Source organism: Artibeus jamaicensis, unplaced genomic scaffold (assembly GCF_021234435.1).
Source record: "Artibeus jamaicensis isolate MK-2021 breed Jamaican fruit bat unplaced genomic scaffold, CSHL_Jam_final contig_518, whole genome shotgun sequence".
Lineage (NCBI taxonomy): Eukaryota > Metazoa > Chordata > Mammalia > Chiroptera > Phyllostomidae > Artibeus > Artibeus jamaicensis.
The window spans coordinates 4,930,996-4,949,210 of NW_026521870.1; the positions used below are offsets into that span (position 1 = coordinate 4,930,996).

General features: G+C 36.0%; 1 protein-coding gene across 1 annotated transcript in view; it reads left to right on the forward strand.

Annotated features, from left to right (window-relative positions):
• GNAI1 (G protein subunit alpha i1) overlaps positions 1 to 18,215 on the forward strand; it is a 78,406-nt gene that overhangs the window by 51,281 nt on the left and 8,910 nt on the right. Inside the window, exons 4-5 of the mRNA XM_037133293.2 lie at positions 7,189 to 7,346; positions 11,136 to 11,264. Of these exons, the coding sequence (XP_036989188.1) occupies positions 7,189 to 7,346; positions 11,136 to 11,264 (287 nt within the window). The remainder of the gene's footprint in view (positions 1 to 7,188; positions 7,347 to 11,135; positions 11,265 to 18,215) is intronic.

Sequence of the window (18,215 nt, forward strand, 5' to 3'; positions counted from 1 at the left end):
TCTGACTTTTATTTTGTATCTCCTAGATATTTTTCAACTTAAAATTATTTTAAAACTATTCTTATACTTCTAGAATATTTAATTTTATTTCTTTAGATTTATTATCTTCACCCACTTGGAAATGTTATTTGTGTCTCTTGGTAGGTGAGATTATGGGATCTAAGTATATTTTGATCATCTGGTCATCTCTTGCCTTATAACCATTTATTATATACTCCATTTCTTTTTCTATTGTGAAAGACAAATACTATATATACTCCATTTCTTAGTGACATGAAAATTGTGACCATTATCATTGAGTTGGGTGTATATAAGTTGGGCTTCATTGTTTTTTCCTGTTGATTATATTCTCTTCTTTCCTATATCACTCACCTATTATTTATCCTCTATAAGTTGGTCTTATCATATAGTAAGATGGAGATAACAATAACATCTACCTTGGAAGGTTATGAAGAGTAATGACATATCAATTTTTACCACATGTCTTGGTCATAATAGATGTTCAATAAATGTTTGTTGCTGTTATTGTGGTTACTTGTAATAACTGGACCACTATTATAATTTTTGTCTGAATCACATTAGTTTCTATTGCTTTTCAGAATTGATTGGTGTTTGGTAGCATAAGAGCATGTATCCCATTGTTGTTCTTTTATCAAAATATCAAGGTTACTATACATTTCTATTCCAGATAAACTTGAAAATCAACTTCCCCACGTTTTTGTTGAGACAAAACACACAAAAAGCCAGTTGGTATCTTGATTAGAATTACATCTTAATATGTAGGTTAATTGAGAATTGACTAAAAATAATTAAAATTTTAAGAGATGCTGACTAATTTGCTGTGGTTTGCTTTATATTTGTCAATTACCAGATTTGCAAAACATATTACACATTCATCATTTAAAATGAGAGAAAACAAAATTGTTTTTAAGAGTGGCTTAGAGCAATCAAATTTTGTGCCAAATATCCTTTCAAAACTTTCTCAGAATTAGAGTATTAAATCTCTGGGTGATAATGTATTGATAAATGTGAAACTAGGGGAGAATTATGTATGGGTGTATTAATGTGTCCAAGGCACTGCATTGCTTAAAAGTGTTGCTCAGAGTATGGGCCATGGACCAGTTTCTGTCCTTAAGCACAAGATGAGTACAGAAAAGTAAGCATTTACACAGGTTTCTAGCACTGACAAAGTAATTCATACATTAACTGCTAGTTTAAGAAAGTATGTTTATACTCTATGTCATTTCCATTTTATTATTCTAATAGTGATAGTTCTGAAATAGTTTGTAAACAAAAGAAAATAAATAAAAACACAAGACCTGTCCATAATCACAGGTAGTTTGACAAGTACTTACTTGGAATAACTTAGGCTCCACAGAGCAGAAGAACCTTGCCTTGAGTTGACCCAGCTCAACAGCAGATTCTCCCCAGTGCCTCAGCATGTTCCTGCATCATTACCACTTTTCTGGTGCTCCGATTTTGGCCTTTAATTCTTTCCTTAGTTTATGTCTGTCTGCAGGTTTTCCAGATTGCTTTGGAGAAATGTTGTAGCAATTTACCTTCCTAGAAGCAGTTTAGGGCAGGGACTTTTCTTAGCACTCTTAAGTAGTCAGAATTTAGGAGTGTTGCGTTTAAAAAGTACTATGCAATTTGTTAGTAAATTTTATTTCAATTTAACTTACATTTTCAATTTTTAGTATAGTTGTATAGTTTTTTATATTTTTTGACTATAACTTTGTTCCTCTATGTTAGTGCTGTATTTTATTGCTTATTCATTTACCTAGTAGAGCCTTGGTGCTTCTATTATCTATTTGCTAGTTTGGAAGTACATGTGTATTAGCCTCTTCCCCACTAATTTATATTTTCTCTTGCATTTTGCTTGCCCTTAATGTGTTTTTTTTAAATTTTTAAACCTTCCCCTATTATTTCTAGAATTATGTTTAAATTTAGAAACTCTCTGAACCAAAGATTTACAAGATATTCATGTTGTTTTAAAAGTATTTTAGTGGAGTGAATTTTAACATTTCTTGCATTTGTTCTTTAATCCTTCTGAAATTTACTTAGGTATATGTATGGAATAAGGGTCTACATCAGGGTGTCAAACTCATTTTCACCGAGGGCCACATCAGCCTTGTGGTTGCCTGCAAAGGGCCAAAATAATTTTAGGAATGCATAAATGTAACTACTCCTTAACTGTGTTAAGGAGTTGAAATTACATTCAGCCCTTTGAGGGCAACCGTGAGGCTGATGGCTCCAGTGAAAATGAGTTTGACACTTCTGCTCTACATTACTCTTTTCTTCAGATGGCTAATTATTTATTAATGTTCTTGAATAGTCATGTTCTTCTTTACTAGTTTACCTTGCCACCTTTACCTTATCGTATAGTAAGTTTAGATTTAGGATTTTTTCCTTGTTGATCTGCATTAACACCAGACTATTTATGGGCTTTTAATATTAATAATTTTAGCTCTCCTTCTTTGGTAGGCTTTTTCAAAATGTTTCTAGTTATTTCTACTTATTTTTCTTCCAGGTGAGCATTTCATTTTGTTTTCTGGTTTACATTTGAGAACTAAGATGACATAGGATTATATTGTTTTTGATTCTCAGAAATATTGACTTATGTATGTGGCAAATTGATACTTTCATTTGAAATGTAACATGTGCCTCTAACACAGTATTTTTCTTTTTTTGTAAGTTTTTTTTGTTTGTTTTTAAAACATTTTATTTATTTATTTTTAGAGAGGGAAAGGGAAGGAGAAAGAGAGGGAGAGAAACATCAATGTGTGGTTGCCTCTCATGTGTCCCTCCTATGGGTTCCCCCTGGGAACCTGGCCTGCAACCCAGGCATGTGCCCTGACTGGGAATCGAACCAGCAACCCTTTGTTTCACAGTCCCGTGCTCAATCCACTGAGCTGCACCAGCCAGGGCACACTATTTTTCTATTTCCTGCAGTTCATGTATTGATTATCACATTTCTGTATCTCTTTTAACAGCCGATTCAATTGTCTATATAAAGAATACTTCAACATTATTTATTTTATTAAGGGAAAATAAAAATATACATTTACAAGATTCATAAATATATACGTAAAAGTTGTATTCGAGTAACATATTTATTGTGATTTCTCTCCCTTACATAATGAAGCTGATACTCACTGCAATTTAGTTAGAATTTTTACCACCCGCAATTTAGTTAAAATTAACTTAGATTATTTTAGTTTCAGGCTTTTCACCCCTTTTAAGCAGTGCTGTGGGAAAGCAGGAAAATGACTTCCTATTTCCTTGCTTCACTTTTTGTTTTGATTACATTCGTGTCTTTAGAAAAAAGCATTTTACACTAATGTATGTCTTAGGCAAAGTAGTCCTCTAATGTCTGGGATTGTCACTGTGAATTGGCGACTCCTCTAAAGTTCTCAGGATTTACTTAAGGCGCACTAACTTTGAAGAAAGCAGATAGCTGTTTTCCTATGTGTTGTCCAGGATCAATGAAATAATTGAGTTCAGCCATTAAAAGAAATGATTCGCTCACATATATCAATCATGACATCAGTATATCATCCTGTGTCCAGAAATTCAGGGGTGTCACTATTTTTTAAGACTATCATCTTATTTTTCAATTTCTGTTGTAGAAATGCTTTCTGGTGTTTTCTATTTAAACTCTTGATCTCGTTAATAAATCTGTCTGCTATATTACAAGAGAAAATCATTAGGCCTGTGTTTAAAAACAGCTCTCTCCCTCCCCTCCTTTGTTTCAGATAGCTTTCCTTGTTCAGTGTTCTTACGGAATTGAAATCTGGTATCTTTTGCTTCTCACTTTCAATGATCTTTATTTAATATGTCAGAAGACAGCCATCACGGTCCTTCAAAGTCTCTCTTCCCCATCCTGGGCAGACTCTTCTGAATTCTTATAAAGTGCGTAACAGCTTCAGATAAGACGTAGTGTCACTAACTAAATACAATGTGTCAAGCGTTCCCTGACCATCAGTGTGAATAGAGGCCATCTTATGTCTCTTGACATGCCAGCATTTTCTATTTCTTTTGCTGCATTTCCAAAGTATGCCATTATACAAACTGGAACTTACATTCTCTAAACTACCTGATTTTCCTTTAGTTCTTAGTAATTTGAAAACATTTACTTGGCTACATCCAAGGATGTTTCGTGGCTACTCACAGTCGCCTGGCAAGTAACATGTCTTTTTAACATCACAGATAAGTCCCCATAAACAACTTCACTAACCTATAGCCCTTCTGACTCAATTTTACTACTTTTCTTCAATAATCCCTATTCTTTTTCTGCCCTGTGTTACACTGTTTTGGTATACTCTTGTTTATCTTCATAAGTATTTCTAAAGTACTTTCCTGATTAAATTTATTACCTTAGCACTCATCTATAAATATCTAAATGTCCTGCTAATGACATGGAAATGAATATTTATAATTAGTTTGTCAAGGGAAGGAGACTACATTTTATGAAGAAGAGACATTTTTGAATGTCACAGGGAGTCTGGCTCATCAGCACAGCTTACTGAGTTCCTCGTGTCTTTTCTCTAGGCCTCTTCCTAGGAAGTGTGAAGAGAATGTGATTTTAGAACCCATGCCAGAGGATATTAGTCTTTTCTATCAAGAAATTGTCTTGCAGTTGAATAAAATATGTCATAATGAAAGCTCCTGTAAAGACTCACTGAGTGAAAAGTAATTGTCTAAAATAGAAGGAAAAATTGTTTGATGTTTAATAAAAATCGCCAAATTTAGAAATTTCTCATATATATGTAATTATTAGGAAAAGTGAATAACTGTTTACTGGAATTAGTAAATAGTGCTAAGAATGACTTGAAACCATGTTATGTCAGGGTGTATCACATGACGTGTGTTGCTTACATTCATTTCTCTTGTGATTTACTAAAAAATGAAACATGCTCTACTAATATGTTCCCATGCTGAGAGACTTCATGATTTTTCATGATGGTTCCATCTGAAAATACTTCCCAAATTGGCAGCAAAATGAATTTATATTGTCAGCTAGTACGCGCTGCTACTCTGTGTCACCAAATTCTCTTCTATACACCTTATCATAATGTGCTCCATCACTTTATAACCATTTACTATAATACTCTGAAAAAATGTCCTCTGAGAAAAATTAGGGACCCTCTACCCCGTTAACATAGAGCTGTGTGTCTTGGGCTAAGGAGAATCTGTGAAGGTAGTAACTTCACACCTCCCCTGTTTTTGGATTAACCATGGCGTGTCCCAAAGACCAGAGTTCTGTTATCCAACACTGTCGCTGCTGCTCACACGTGTCTGCCTATTGAGTATCTGAAAAGTGTCTTGTCTAAATTGACTAGATGTGTATGAAAAGAATATGAAGTGCCTCAATAATTTTATACTGATAACATGTTGAAATGATACGTATAGATTAAATAAAATATAATATCAAATTAACTTTTTTCACTTAAATGTGACTGTTGGAAAACTTGGATTTTCATCAGCGGCTCATGATACATTTCCTTCGGACAGCACTGGCCCAGCGTTCTTGATTACCCGTGGACAAAGAATAACTGTACATATTTGTAATCTTGCATTTTAAGGACATTTAATTAACTCTGTATACATAGTATTTACTTAAATTATTTTGCATTCTGTTTCTATATACATCATGATTGTTTGCATTCCAGAGCTGTGCTTATTTCCTGGACCTGCATAAGCAAACACCTGCCCTGACCTCCCGGCCCATTGGTTTTAATGGATGGTAGTCTTCTTTTATCCAATGAGGACACTTTTCAAGACCCCCAGTGGATACTTGAAATTGTGAATAGTATCAAACGCTGTTTATACTATGTTTTTCCAATGCATATGTACTTAAGATAAAGTTTAGCATATATTAGGTACAGTAAGAGATTGACAACAATAATTAGTAACAAAATAGAATTATTATATCAGTATACTGTATTAAAAGTTATATGAGTGTGGTCTCTTTCTCTACCTCTCAAAATCTTATTGTGCTGTTCTCACCCTTCTTGTGATGCTGTGAGAGATAAAATGCCCGTGTGTTGAGAAGTGAGGTGAGTGACACAGGCATTGTGATGCAGCCTTAGGCTACTACTGACCCGATGATGTTTCAGGAGGATCGTCTGCGTCAGGTGGTCCTGGGTCATGCAGCCGTGACAGTGTCAGTGCATGGGAAGAATTTAGTATTTGCAGGCCACAGCTGACCCTGGTAACTGAAACTGCAGATGAGGGACACTACTGTGTACGTGCTTTAATGTATTCTGAAAATCTCAGGTCATTCCATGAAGTCATTTTTGCTGACTCCATACCAATTTTCCCTTCTCTGAACTTATTTTGCTTCTGTAAATATCAGAAAGCTAACATTTAATTAGATTCCATATTAAAATAATCTCTAACAGTGTGAATGTATTTCTTAGACACTTTTTGGGAGGGGTAGCAAAGCATACATTCTTCTGTTTTCTCAAAAGTGATACTTTTTTAAAAAATATTTTATTTATTTATTTTTAAATAGAGAGGAAGGGAAGGTGAAAGAGTGGGAGAGAAGCATCAATGTGTGGTTGCCTCTCATGAGTCCCCTACTGGGAACTTGGCCTGCAACCCAGGCATGTGCCCTGACTGGGAATCGAACCGGCAACCCTTTGCTTCACAAGCCCATGCTCAGTCCACTGAGCTACACCAGCCAGCGCAAAAGTGATCATCTTTAGTGTACAACAGACCATCAGTGAGTGAGTGGTTAATAACTGTGAGGATGTCATACTTCCAGCTCCCTAGTGCCTTGATAACTGGCACAAAACCACAGAATGTGCTCTCATGATTTAAGATTATGCTCTTTTGGATGAGCCCACGTTTTAAAGTGGTGTGTTAGAGCGGGAAAAAAATTATTCTTGCCTTGGTTAGGTGGTTCATTTGGTGAGAGCATCATCCCGATATACCAAAACTGTGTGTTTATCCCTGATCAGGGCACATACAAGAATCAACCAATAAATGCATAAATAAGTGTAACTACAAATTGATGTTTCTCTCTCTTTTCCTCTCTCTCTCTAAAAATCAGTAAATAAAAATGTTAAAAAAGGAAATCCACTTTATTTGCACTTTTTGTTATCTATTAATGCCCACTTTGTACTTTTTATCTGTAAAGTATCTTTTTTTTTACTTCTTTTTTAATGGTCCTTGAATGTTCAGGATGATGCCCGTCAACTCTTTGTGCTTGCTGGAGCTGCTGAAGAAGGTTTCATGACTGCAGAACTTGCTGGGGTTATAAAGAGATTGTGGAAAGACACTGGTGTACAAGCCTGTTTCAACAGATCCCGGGAGTACCAGCTTAATGATTCTGCAGCATAGTAAGTAATCATATCTTCAGAACTAAACTATCATGAATAATTACTTGCAAGGCAAATATACCTCCAAGTCAATTTTATTGCAGAATTGGCTGACACGTTCTTACACTGTTCAGGATATTCATAGTGACAGCGTTTTAAAACTCTTTTCTATATTTTTGCAGAGAGCAATGTTGTTATTTCTTTTGTGTTCAGAAGTATCTCAAGAGACTCATGCTTTGCGTAACTCTAACTGAAACATGTAGAATGGGACTGTTGCCAGTATACTTCCAAGAAAGTAATTGGAACTTCCCGTAGTTCAATCTGAATGTGGGTGTATCTCTACTTTGCCTGGGACTAGCCAAAGGGGAGGGTAACTGATTTGGGTTATTTTTGTGTTACTAATGGTGCCTGAGAAGAGTTACTTGTCTAGTAACAGGCCCCTTGAATAACGTGCACCCCCTTTGAAGGGACACATGGTGATTCCAAGATATTTTCTCACTGAGTAAAATAGCTCTCCACTTGAAAATTGTGATTTGTATGTACCCTTTTGCACTAGATGTTGCTTACAGATACCTAAGTAGTTTTCTGGTAGAAAAGTTTGCCCTGATTTTCCAGATGGTGGTCCAGAAAGCTTGTAGAGCAAGTTGAGACAGAACCTAGTTGGGTAGCATTCTGTTTAGTGATCTACGTAGAATAAAAAATCATTGGTTTACATAATTGGCACACATACTCAAAAATGTTGGGTATAATATGAATAGCATTAATTGGCCTTAAAACATCTATGGCCATACCACCCTGAACACGCCTGATCTTGTCTAATTGGCCTTAAAATATGTGCTGTGCATTCACTTTACCCTCCCAAGTTTGTTCCATTTTCTTGGCAGAGCTTTTGGCTCTTAGGAACACAGGTGGGCATTAGATTGACAGTAACAAGCATTAAAGGGTCTGTGTAAGTATACATTTTTTGCCACAGTGAAAAACATGACTGTGCTTAGTATGTAGTGTGTCATTTATTGCACATCAGAGTGCCCAGTGTGTGTTACGTGAATGATCCAGTGTGAATGATAACATTTCTTACCGAATGAATATGTAGCCCATCTCTTCAACTAGTGTCACTTCCACTAAGAAATAGTCCTTGACTCATTGAGTAGCTCCTTGACTCCTTGTTTTATGTGCTCATAACATGATATGTTTTCTTTCATAATGCTCACAGATTTGCATTTATTTTGAATTCATATAATTTTTACTTATATTAAGACTATTTGATTATTTTCAATCTCTGCCACTATACTGTAAATTCATTAAAGTCCATTTTGTCCAGTGTTCTATCCCTGTTGCCTGACTCAGCCATCACTCAGTATGCCCTCGCTTAGTAATGAATGAGTTAATAAACCAGACTTTACAGAGCTGGAAGAGAAATTGAAGGAAAATTACTTAGAGCAAGAACACAACTCTTTGACCATCGTAATATTGCTTTGGCACCACAAGTACCTGCAGGACAGTGTAAATGAGAATCACTATTAAGGCGAGAAGGTTGCTCTGAGCTGAGGCCAGCAAGAGGAGCTATTTCGGTAATTTAAGGGACAGTAGATTAAAATATGTTGCCCCATCTGGGGTGGTCTTCCTGGATTCCTCATTCCTTAGTCTATTTACCAAGACCCTCTCTTGTGTACAATGCTTAGACATGATTAGACATGAAGGAGAAAAATACAGGGTCCAGCAGAAGTAATGCCTGCGTGTGTTTGGTAGGGTAGTAATATGGTTTAATAATTTAGAGTTTTAATTTGAACATTTCACCTAAAATGTCATATGGTGTGCTTGTGTGTGATGTTGTTATGCTACAGGGTTATACGCTTACGGTTTTGTAATAAAAAGGAGCATTGTTTGTTCTGGACCTTGTATATTGCTTTGACTCCCCAGTATTTCATTACTGGTGGTTCTGACCTCAGATAATGGAGTCGTTTTTCAAGAATGAAGAGAGTCATAGGAATCTTTTTCTTCGTGGTGAGTGGGGGGGTGGCATTTGTATTTCTCAGTTTTTGACTGGAGGTGGGGGATGCTGCAAAGTTGCCTGTTAAGACTAACCACCACCAATTTACACTTTAAATTTCTGAACGTTTAAAACAATTGGAATTTTTCACAGTGCTGTTTTTGTCTTGTTGAAATAGAAATGAGCATTATGTTTAGACTATTACAATTATAGCAGTTTTAAGCAAAGAAATATACTTAGGAACAATCAGGAAAATTTTAAATAAAGTAGCTTCATATTTCATAGGGACAGTTAGTAAAATCTTGTCATAAACTTTAGTTTGTTTATTCAGACTTTTCTACAATAAGGTACAATGTTATATATATGGAATTTAAAAAAATTCTTGCTTTTGAAAAATAATTATTGAATATAAACAAATGTCTTACACATTAAATATCAAGAAATATTCATTACCGATTACAAGTAAGGCTGTAATACTGAATTTAAAATATAGATAAAGTACTGAGGGATTATCACCAATGCAATAAAAGATAATAAGATTCTTTTAAATTAAGTGCGATACAAATAATTCAAGCTATCATCTCTCTGTGTATTCTTGTATATCAACACCAGATACATGTACTTAACTGTCTAAAACATTTTTGTTACTAGTTCAGTGTTTGGGTAATTTTACAGGTTTATCCCCAATGAATCAAATATTTTTAAAGCTCTTTTTGTTTGAAAGACCCCTTCCTTCTAAATGGCTAAGGAAGAGTTCCGGAGGATAACATTAATTAAAGTTGCAGTAGGTGGTGCCTCTCTGTACCTAAACTTGTTTTCTAAATTGTCTTTCACTTTCTGCCCCAGTTGCTGCAGAGCACTGCAGGGATCCTCTCCACATTCAGCTGACCTTAGGATTAATTCCAGACTTCTCATTTTAGGTTGCGCATAGCCTATCAGTGGCCTTATTTTCTGAGAAACAAGATGTGACTACTCCTGCCCCCATACCGGTTTACTGCTTGTCCCGATGTGAACAGTGTTCCTCTTTTCTGTCCCATCATTCAGATTTCTATTTATACTCCTCACTAGCCACAAATCCTTCTTTAACTACTCAGGTTCACATTGATCTCTGCATATGTGGACTTTCTATAACATGGATTATACTACATAATTTGATGCAAATTATACAAAATAGTTGCATGGTATTTCACCACCATATTTTTATATTAACATATTTGGCATTGTTGGCAGAGAGTATTGAATGAGTGATTAAAATCAGTAAAAAGTAAAATTTGAATATTGATTTAGGAAGCCAGTAAAATTCAGAGTAAAGGGTTACATGTAGTGTTTTCCTATATATAACTGAAGGCTGGTTGAAAGGGAACAACATTGAATTTAGCTTTTGGCCAGAGGTTTCCCCACTGTCTGCTCAAAAACTAACTTTTTAAATCCATAGCACTACATCAAAAAAAAAAGAAAAAATTTTTAAAAAGAAACACATGGTGTGCAGTTTATTTAGATACTTTTGAAGAAGTTACTATTGGTCTGTTTTCATTGCCAACAAGGAGAATTACTAATTACTGTCCTCCAGGAACAAAGTACATAACATTTAAAAAATGTTCTAAGAGTTTTGTGGCTGGAGAAGTATAAGCACGTTCATGTCAGTCAGTGGGGAGTCATGTAAGATGCAAACTTAAGTTGGTTGTATTACATCATTACATAAAATATAAAGACTTCCAGTACTTGGAATATTGCATGTATCAAAATATCTTACTCTGATTTAGATGATCTTTATTGACTGTATTAATACTAGCGTATTGTTTTATCGTTTATGTTTTTAGCTATTTGAACGACTTGGACAGAATAGCACAGCCAAATTACATCCCAACTCAACAAGATGTTCTCAGAACTCGAGTGAAAACTACAGGAATTGTTGAAACCCATTTTACTTTCAAAGATCTTCACTTTAAGTGAGTAACTTCAAAGCATATGATTTATAAGTAAGTCATAAAACACATTGTTTAGGAAAAAGGTTTAATTATAAAAGTTTTAAAAATTTTGGGTTGGAAATTATTTAAAAAATTTTCTCTCCGATGATTGCACAAAAGGGTTTTGGGATGAAAGAGGGCAAGAAACATTTTTAGGAATATATATTTTTATTTGACAACCAATAGCTTTGCCAATTCCTTTTGCCTATATTTTTCACAGTGATTTAAGTAAAAGTGGTTGTTGGCTTTTAGTTCTACATTGCAAATACTGATACTGTATATTTTGGGAAATGTCTGCCATCAATTTTTAGGTAGAAAGATGGGGTTTTACTGGTAGAATATATGTTTATTTAGGGAAATACTAAAATGAAGAGCACCTTTAAAGATTTTTCTTGGAAATTTTTATTCATGCAAACTGATAGATGAAAAATGCTTATTTATTTAGAGTGTACTGACTATTAACTTACTGAGGTCTGAGCAGGGAGGCACTGCATTGTATTGGCCTTCAGAAATGGTGGGATGCTGGAGTTGATTTTGTCTAGTTTGCTCATGTTATAATGAACCAGGTTCCTGGGAGTTTAGGTAAACATTACATTCAAATTTACAGAGCTATGTTTTTCTTTTTCCAATAACAGTTTTCAAAGTATGTCCAATACTGCTAGACTTTGCTTCATTTAACTCTAATGGTCTGAAAAGTAATGATGATGAAGCAGAATTTCTGAAAGCATCTTATAAAAAGGCTCCAAATCAAAGATAAATAAAACAGTAATCATCAGCTCATGGCTTAAAGAAGCTGACAATTACAGGTTGTGGGAAGCATAGTTAAATATATGCAACTATTCCTTTGATTTGCTCCCATATTTTAAATAGACTTGTTATTATCATTTGTCATTAATTTATACCACATTCAGTGGTTCATATAATTGAGTTTTCCAGAAAACGAAAATTTAATTTCAACTTTCCATGGCAGCTGCTCTTCAAAAAACAAACATTGCCCTGCTTCTTAAGCAGAGGTACAGATCGTAATTACTTTATCTGACCTTGTAAACTTTGTGCTTTAACACATGGTACGGTTTTGTATATGCTTTTATTTTCTGTTTTTCTATATTATAAGCTGTCAGTGGACATTTTTATTGGCTATCATTGTCTTATTGAAATCATTTACCTTCCTTTAGTTTGCTTACTAATTCTAGAATATCAAGTGACCAAATTCAGGAATATTAAAGTATCATTTTAAAAGTTTGAGATGCTTTCTCTGAGAACTATTGCCTTTTATCTTAAAATTATGAAGTCATGTTAATTATAAGGAAGTTCACACTGTTAGAATGAGGTTTAAGGTTTGTTTCTTTTTTTTTAATATATTTTATTGATTATGCCATTACAGTTCTATTTCCCCTTAAAACCTAGTGCATCTTAGATTTTGATCGTTTTGCTTTTTACTTATTTATCTCAATTTAAAGACGATGCTCTGCAGCAAACTTAAATTATGTTCAGATAATGGTTTTAATCTAACCATGTACCTCAAAGAGAAAAATGCATGGGTTTTGAGTTACCAAGTTAAGAATTTTAGACCTAGGCTCCTATTATGTAAGCAGGCAAGCTTGGTTAAGATTTTTTTAAAAGATTTTATTTATTTGCCCTGGTTGGTGTAGCTCAGTGGATTGAGCACGGGCTTGTGAACCAAAGGATCGCAGTTCAATTCCCAGTCAGGGCACATGCCCGGGTTGCAGGCCAGTTCCCAGCAGGGGATGCATGAGAGGCAACCATACATTGCTATTTCTCTCCCTCTCTCCTTCCCTTCACCTCTAAAGATAAATAAATAAAATCTTTTTAAAAACCTTAAAATTTATTTATTTATTTAATTTTATGGAGGGAAGGGAGGGAGAAAGAGAGGAAGAGAAATATCAATGTGTTTTTGCCTCTCATGTGTCCCTAACTGGGGACCTGGCCCCCAACCCAGGCATGTGCCCTGATTGGGAATTGAACCAGTGACCATTTGAGTCACAGGCCGGTACTCAGTTCACTGAGCCACACCAGCCAGGGCTGGTTAAGATTCGTATAACAGAGAGTGTTACCATCATGCCTATTGTCAGAAGTTTAAATATAAAATGAGTTGTTTCCTGTGAAGGACATGTTGTAAAAGAGCTTCATACGTGGTAAGAAACAGCGATGGTAAATGTTAAGTCAGTCATTTGGTACTTGAGGCGATCTGACTGTAAATTCACTTTCAGGCTGGTTAGAGTCCCCTTAAATACTCACTTCGGACCATCGTCTTCCTGCTAGCCTGAGTTTCTCGGTTGTCATTTCAGTATTGGGCAGGTACTGGGATCAGTCGTTTCTCACCGCAGTCCCTCCAGAAGTCTGTTCAGTCTGTGCAGGTGAGGTAGAGTGGCACAGGGTGTGTTTAGTTACTGTTTTCACTTGCTGACTTAAACATAGGTTTGTCCAGAACTTCAGATAAACTTGGTCTTATTTTGGATTCGAAAATTCTTTTAAATTACTATCATTGCTAACATAGGGTTCCAGATGTGCTTTTTATATGTTAAATAAGCTTCAGAAGAATGAGGGCAGAAACGGAATAGTTCTACTGGGAACTCTTGGATGTGGTTATCATGTGTGTGTTTTGTGTTATAATTCATTGTCTAATTTTAACTGCTCATGTAAAATCTGAATTTCACTTCTTTGTGGGATGATTGGAATTAAATCCAGAATGAAGCAATAAGACATTATTCTTTCCGAATTTATCTTACCACTTCTGTGCTAGGCAGGCGTACATGGATTGTTTTGCTTTAAAGAATTAACAGCTTTATTTTACTCTGAAATTTTTGCCAAATACAGAATTAAAGCATCCCTTCTACTATAAAATGATTGTAAGATAAATATCTGTTTATTTTCTGTAGTAACGTAAATGTGTGGTGGGCTTTGCAGTGCGGTTTCGTATTTACAGGGTTGATACCCGTATATGGTCCACCAGCTGTGTACCAGTCAGTCGTGGTCCTAGTGAGAGGCATCAGATGGCAGTCTGAGCATCAGCCAGCAGGCACATCTCAGATCTCCAGTATTTCCTGCCATCTTCCCCCACTCCTCCAAAAAGAGACACCTGAGGAAACTCAAATTCAGTCCCTGTTGGGTGCTAATCAGAAGCCTCATACTTTCATATGAAGAACATATTATCATTTTGTTCTGGTTTTGATTAATTTTTTTAAAAAAAATAGAAGTTTGGAATTTGAAGATAATTGTAATGTATGGGTGAAACAGTGAACAATGCTGTATTCACAACCCTATTGTTTGTAGTATCAGTTCTTAGTCATTTTTGCTCCTTGCTGAAGAATTAGACCAGTGACCCAAAGTGCAGTGCTCGGAGCAGCAGCGTGGGCATCATGCGTCGCCCACTCTGCTGTGCTCTGAAGTTCGACAGGCACCGACCTAGATGACAGGTTCTTTCTTTATGACCAGCGTGTGAATGGTCATCATTTATTTCTAACCTCTGTAAATTGAAGAGATTTCTTCAGTTGTCGGGGACCTAATTTTCAAGTGAAAGCTTTTATATTTAATATTCTAGTAGCATAACTGGAAGACCTGGATCTTTAACATGGTGTAAAGCTAGTCTGTTATTTGAAAGTTTTAAAATATTCCATAGACACAGTGCATTTAGTTACTCAACAAATATTTATGAAGTACATGTGTGTTCCCAGTGTAGGTGGTATAAAATGACTGAAATAAACAAACTTTTTGTCTCTTTGTTGTTAAGCGGAGTGAGATAAATAAATACTTAATATTCAGGAGATGATAACTGCTATAGTGAAAAAGAAAGCAAGGTGAGGGGATGCATTAGTTTCCTAAGGCTGCTGTAACAAACACCACCAAGCCGGCAGCGTAAAGCAGCAGGAGTGTATTCTTCCACAGTTGCGGAGGGCTGGACATTTGCAGGCAGTGTCAGCAGGGCTCTGCTCCTTCCGAGGCTCTAGGAAAGAAACCTCCCTTGCCTCTTCCTAGCTTCTGCTGGTGGTTGGTAGTCCTTGGTATTCTTTGTCTTGCAGCCATATTACTCCATTTTTTGCCCTTTGTCACATGGAGAACGTGTGACCTAGGGCAAAACATTCTCTTCTGTGTGTGTCTGGTTCCTCTTTGCTTAATAGTTTATTCTTCAGTTTTTCTTTTTCCTTTTGCATTTTGCCATAGCAGCAAGGAGAAACAAGGCTGGAGGTTGAACACTTTGCTTGGAAGTTTCCTTAGTGAAATATCCAAGTTCATTTCTTACAAATTCTACCTTACACCCACAACTAGAAAACAGTTAAGCAAGGTTGTTTTTTTTTTTTACCACTTTAAAAAAATAAAAGAATTATCTCCTGTCCAGTGTCTAATTACTTGTTTCTCATTTCCTTCAGAGAATCCTCATAAATATCTCCAACATTCATCCGTTCCCCAACATTGTGTTCATGGTGATACCTAAATTCTCCTAAGATGGAAGTTTTTCTACCACCCTTTTCACTTCCATCTAAGTCTTGTCAAAATCACCTTTCATGTCCATGTTTCCAACCATCATCTTTTCAAGGCAATCTGGGCTTTTTCTGTCAAGTAACTCAAATTCTTCCAGCCTCTACCTATTATTAAATTCCAAAGCTGCTTCCAGTTTTTTGTGTTGGTTAGAGGTCTGCCCCAAAGTACCCAGCCATGTAATATGAAAAATAGAGACTTTTTTTAAGAAGATGCAAGAGATGTTGATGTTCAGTCCCCTTCAAAGTAGGCACCTTGCAACATTCTCACAGTTCTCCCATTTGCCATCAGCTGTCCCATCATATTTTTATGAATCTCATTGATGATCTGAAATGTCTTCCCTTTCAAAGGCGATTTTAGTTTGGGGAGGAGCCAGAAGTCACAGGGTGCCAAACCTGGGCCGTGGGGGAGCTGAGTCAGATAGATATTTTGAAGTTTTGTCAAAAAACTCTGCATGAGATGTGGTGCATGACCAGGTGCATTGTCATGATGAAGCTGCCAATCACCAGTTACCCATTGCTGTGGGCTTCTGAATCATCCAAATAGTTTCCACAGAGGAATGTTCAAGCTTCATGCAAAACTTGATGCAGATTCATTGCTGTACGCAGTCATTTTGGATGTGATGGCCACACAGTACACATGCTCACTCAACACAGTCTACCACCCCCACTGACTAGTACAGTGAATCATCATTGTTCTCACATGCGCATTCCAGTCCACTCTCCTTGGCTGTCAGGTGACATCAATGTCGTGCAAACTGTTCTCATTATATCGAACGATGGCTGGACTTTTCTTGACAGACCTCATATAGCAGCACCCCACTCGGGGTATTAAAATTGTATCAGTCAAGGTTCTCCAGAGAAACAGAACTAGTAGATTGTGTTCATTTCAAGGACTTGGCTCACATGACTGTGGGGCTCACAGGTCCAAAATTTGCAGGATAAGAGAGCAGGCTCTGAGGGAAATGGATCCTGCAGTCTTGAGTCAGAACTCCTTTTCCTTCTGGGAAACCTTAGTTTTTCCTTTTAAGAAAAACCTTAAACCTCCCTTTCAAGGGATTGGACGAGGTCTGCCAACATTGTCCAGCGTAATCTCCTTTACTCAAAGTCAACTGATTATACATGTTAACTACAACTGTAGAACACCTTCGCAGCAGCACCTAGATTCATGTTGGATTAAATAACTAGTGTAATAGCTTAGCCAAATGGACACATAAAATGCACCATCACAGAGTGAAAACGTGGGGTGGTGTCGTTGGTTGTTATTTTATACTGAGTGGTCAGGAACTACATGATGTCTGATCAGAGAGATTATCTAAAATACATTATCTTTTTGGTAAAGTTCTTTCAGATTGTGTTCCTTCACAGTTTAAAAATGTATAATTACTTTAATTAATTTTATTTCTTGTTTGATCTTTATTACCAGCTGTCCTTTTTGTATCTTACACATTTTATTTATCATGTGGTAGAATCATTTTTATATAGCATCCTTAAACCTAACGAACAATTTAGTAGCTAAACCAGTAAAATGAAGGCCACTTAAATGGTGATAAAATTAACAATACTAGTTTATAGGCCAGTACTGCAGAGAAAATTCTTTTTGCTGTGTGAGATTTAAATAGGGACTATTTTAATTAGTGCACCATTTAGATAAATGGAGCCTTTAAAAATGTACCAGTGTGCATAGTGTCTCCATTATATAAGTGGTTATTGCTAGGTTGCATAACATACCCTATGTACATTTCAACTTTTGCTTAACTTAAACTTTTACCAGAAAAAGAGGAAACAATCATTGTCTTTATACTGTTTATGTTGCTACCCTGTACACTAAACAACAATGGTCTACTATTATATAGTGTGTAAAAATAGATTGTTTTTACTGTGAATTTTAAGACTGTTCATTAGGACTACCCATTTACCTCATGTTTCTTCTCATTTTCTTTTATACCCTGGTTTTACTTGTTAATTTAGGCAACCTCTTGCCCCCCGCACCTCACCAAAGATGACTTGCTCGTTCAGCTGTTTCTTACCTGGAATGGTTTCTCCTTCATATTGCCTCAGGGAGAAAACCCCATTTTGTAGTGGGAAGAGGGGACAGTGTCCTCTGCCTCTGTTGTTTTGTGACATTGGCAAATTGACACACTTTATTCTCTCTGTTTCCTAGTTGCTTCGTGTGACTTCCTAGCGTTTACATGTAGTGCAGTTCATTCATATGCAGTTGTCTGTTCTAAGTAGTCTTATATGTTAATATGTTGTTTTTAGGGGTTTTTTTGTTTTGTTTTGTTTTTAGATGCTCTCTCTTTGATAAAAAAAAAATTTCAAATCAGAAGACTTTCTATTTGTGAAAGCCAATTTCTGAAATTGTTTTCCTCCCATAAAGCCCTTTTATCCTTTCTTCCCATCCCACATTCTCTCTGCAATTTTTGCTGAAATTGTG